The 4,273-nt window shown below is 35.0% G+C and overlaps 1 protein-coding gene across 1 annotated transcript; it reads left to right on the top strand.

Moving 5' to 3' along the window:
• Positions 1 to 6: 6 nt before the first annotated feature.
• Positions 7 to 4,270, top strand: LOC108743609 (chitin synthase chs-2-like; the record flags this gene model as incomplete). The annotated part of the gene is made up of 9 exons (XM_025979774.1): positions 7 to 20; positions 633 to 943; positions 1,017 to 1,261; positions 1,378 to 1,611; positions 2,878 to 2,945; positions 3,005 to 3,241; positions 3,305 to 3,472; positions 3,686 to 4,000; positions 4,058 to 4,270. Coding segments are annotated over exons 2-9 (1,704 nt in total), but the record flags the coding sequence as incomplete, so codon positions are not given.
• Between the last annotated feature and the right edge of the window lie 3 nt (positions 4,271 to 4,273).

Genomic DNA, 4,273 nt, shown 5'->3' with positions numbered 1-4,273 from the left:
ACTATATCAATATAAACCAGGTAATAAGAAACAAAATTATAATAAAAAAAATAATTAACTAACAATATAGCCCGAGGAAGTCTGATACATTAAAAGTGAGACGAAATTGTTTTTTGTGATGTTCACCCCGATTTGGCTTTTAATTTAATTCTATATAATATTCTTTATTTGTATAGTTCATCAACTATACACTCCCTTGTAGCTATTAATCTCATAATATACCCTTAACTAAGTACACGGAGCAAACTAAATTTTTTTTGCCGTAGAAATAATATAATTTATCAGGTAGCTTGTAACAATATCAAAGTTGACATGTTTCTTTAAAAATTATTTCAAGTTTCTGAATTATTACAATTCAATTTGTAATATCAACTANTAGATTTAGCACATTTTGTCAGATTTTGTCTAGTACACCAGTTCCGATTTGCAGTTTCAGAGGATCGGTAAGTTATCCTTTTTAATAAACAATTATTAGCAGGATTTTGATACACGCATTTAGGCTATTATAATTTTATTTCATTCACTATTTCACGCCACGGGATAGTGGGATGAATTGTAAATATCGCTTTAATATTTAATTATATTTTCCTTTTTCATTTTCTCCGTGTGATAATCTTCCGATGGTTTCTCAGATTCGACCGATTATTGGAGACACATCAGATTTAAGTTTGGCGGAAATCATTGCAACGGGAGGAAGAGCTCGTGTAAGTGCAGATTACATGGCTCCAGTTTGGGTTTTCGTTATCAACGTACTTGGATCATACGTATGTTACATCTTCGGAAAATTCGCATGCAAAATAATGGTACAAACATACTGTTACGCCTTTCCGATCAATCTAACCGTGCCAACGCTCATTACAGCACTGGTTGCATTCTGTGGAGTTTATAGTATCGATGAATGTGCTTTTAAAAATGCAATTCCCCAATATTTGGCTTTCAATGGGTATAAAACCGTTTTAATTAGCAAACACATTACACCTTTTTCTGCAGGTTTTTATACCACTAATGATTTTTAGCCCCCCGCTGTATTTTGTGCGAAACTTTATCGAAAACGAATTTGCATGGTTGTGGTTAATTTGGTTGCTTTCGCAAACGTGGATTTCTTTTCATATTTGGAATCCTCGAGTCGAGAGGCTCGCAAGAACCGAAAAATTATTCGCAAAACCCATGTACGACGGCGTATTCGTCGATCAATCTCTAGCTCTAAACAGAAAAAGAAACTACAAATCCATAATTGAAGAGGAAAAGGACTGGTCTGACAGTAAGTCGAAATTATAACATTTTCAGGATTTCAGGAACTATAGCAAAATAGCTCGAAAAATAGTTTACAACCAGTAAATTGCAATCTGTTCTTATATTTTTTCAATTTCGTCATAGGTTATAGCGAAAATTCCGCTAGTACGGAAGATTATTCGGAAGCGTCTTCATCTCCGCCCATTCAGGAGGACGAAACTACAAGAATTTACGCATGTGCAACCATGTGGCACGAAACTACCGAAGAAATGATGGAATTTTTGAAATCAATCTTCAGACTTGACGAAGACCAATGTGCCAAGAGACTCGCCAAAAACTATTTGGAAGTTGACATCCCCGATTATTTCGAAATAGAAAGTAAGTCTCTACTTGTAGAGGTGAAATGGGTAAAGGCTGGATTTAATTCACATCTTAAAAATACTTAACGAAATGTACTCTCTTTTTTATAAAGATTTATCTCTCACAAGAAAAACTTCGATTAAACTGAAATGTCCTAATCAAAGTAAATACAGAAAGTAAATTAAAAAAGTTGGTACATTCTTTTTACTTTTTTTCTTTGACTATTATCACCAACAAACACACCGACTATTCAAAATAAATGCAAACATCAAACATGCCGAAAACATTATTTCGCAATTAAAGATTGATAATCAAAATAAATTTAAAATACTGACACAATTGTTTTACGTTTTCCATAAACTAACATGTACGTTACAACAGACGTTTTGACAAACGTATCTAATTAATTTTTATCAGTTACAAGTGGTTCACAGTTTATTCAAGTATTAGACCTTGTCTGAAAAAAAGCCTTTATCATGATGTACAAAATCGAAAGTCGGAAAAGTCTAAAAATGGTAAAGCTTAATTTCGAGATCAATTTTTCACTCTGCATAATTAATTACCTTGTTATTAAAATTGGATTTTTTTTTAACAGAAACTTTATTGATTGAAGATGTTCATGTACAGAACAGAAGAATAACATGTTTTTACACCTTTTCTTTTGAGTGTTTCAAATTTGTCAGCATCATCTTTAATCAACAAAGAATTTTCGATTGTAATAAAAACGATAACAAAAACAATGCATTTTCTTTGCCACAATCGCAAGTTCATTCCCATAATGATTACACAGATTCTTTGAAGTACCAATTGATGTCTTTACGCATGTTTTTTTGTTGTTTGTGTTAAATTTAAGTTTAGTTAGTTCTCGATAGATCGATAATAATTTCTGATTGAAATCCATTCAGTTTCTAATCGGCCCGTTGTACATCATTCGTATCATATGGGCAGTATAGTTATTTCCTTTTCTAATTACNGATAAATTGTTGTCAATAAGCTAATGGCAAATTACAAGTTTTTTAAAGCTCCGTTCGGTTCTTTTGTATGTTAGGAATTTGTCTTTGTAGATTCAACTGACCAGAACGTTTTTACAATTGGAACCCATTGGTCTTGTGTTCGTCGTTTTCTTCGGTTGTTTAATGGGTCTTCAGTTTGTTGGAATGCTTTTGCATAGATTTAGCACATTTTGTCAGATTTTGTCTAGTACACCAGTTCCGATTTGCAGTTTCAGAGGATCGGTAAGTTATCCTTTTTAATAAAAACCAACGCCACAAACCTCTACAATAGTCACTATTTCACGCCAGAAAGCTGAACTCACCGATGAAGAATTATTAGAAAAGGATCCCGTGAGGATGGTAAAAAGACTTATCAAATTAAGAGGGGTCGATGACGATGACGACGATAAAGAAGATAGAGATGTCGAAAAGAGAACCGTTGGTTGTGTACTTTGCTTCTTCAGAGAGGATACAGGGTTGAATATTCTGCTGCTTCCGACGCTTATACCCACGCACCGGAAGGTTTCAACGAATTTTTCAACCAGCGTAGACGGTGGATGCCTTCAACTTGTGCCAATATTATGGATTTGATCCAAGACTCCAAAAAAACCATTGCAGTAAACGACAACATATCCCGAGGTTATATATTTTATCATGTAAATTAAATCAGTCAGTTGCATCCTTCCGAATGATTTTTATACAATTACGTATGCACGTAGATTGTTCTGATGGTTGGAACTGTCCTGGGTCCTGGGACCTTAATGTTGATGGTAATTGGAGCACTCGTGACCGTGTTTTCTTTTGACCAATACACAAGCCTCAAATGGAACGTAACGCCCCTGATTATTTTCATGATATCTTGCTACTATTGCAAAGCTAATATTCAGGTAAGGGTAATTAAATCATAAAAACGAAATCTTATTTCTTCAACTGGTAATGCTTCGGAGATATCTCTTATTTTGCCCATTCTTTATCCGAAAATTGTAGACTAAAATAAAATTTAACTGAAGAATGTATTGTTCATCAAAAATGTCTTACACCAACGTGTTAAGCCCAGTTTCTTTTATTACTTAATTCGACGACAATCTACATTTGTGCAGTTAATAATGGCCGCCATTATAAGTGGTGTTTACGCGTTGGTAATGATGGCCGTCCTTGTTGGTGTCACACTTCAAATATTCGAAGATGGCTGGTTGGCCCCCAGCAACCTCTTCCTAATGCTTGTGGCAGGAGAATTCATAATAGCGGCTATACTCCATCCCAAGGAATTTGGATGTCTTCCACACGGTCTCATTTATTTCATTACTATCCCCTGCATGTATCTTATCCTGGTCATTTATTCCGTTTTCAATTTAAACAACATTTCTTGGGGTACCAGAGAAGTCACCGTTGTGCCCAAAGCGGCAGCGGATGCGGTAAGTGACACAATAATCTATTTCCGAAAATATCTTAACTTTCGTGTGACATGTTAGGAAGAGGAAAAAGACCAGAAAAAAGACGAGAAGAAAGAGCCCACAAATCTCAAAGCAATGCAAAACAGAATATTCGCTTTGTTCGGCAAAGGTGATGATAACGCAGGCTCTTTCGAATTTTCCTGCGGCGGTTTGTTCAAAATACTCTTATGCGCTTATCGGAAGGAGTCCCCGGAACAAGTAGAACTGGCGCTTCTGAACAATAACATCAAAAAA

The sequence above is a fragment of the Agrilus planipennis genome, unplaced genomic scaffold (assembly GCF_000699045.2).
Source record: "Agrilus planipennis isolate EAB-ADULT unplaced genomic scaffold, Apla_2.0 scaffold1962, whole genome shotgun sequence".
NCBI lineage: Eukaryota > Metazoa > Arthropoda > Insecta > Coleoptera > Buprestidae > Agrilus > Agrilus planipennis.
The sequence above is the reverse complement of the archived record's forward strand: the minus strand, read 5'-3'. Positions and strand labels throughout refer to the sequence as shown.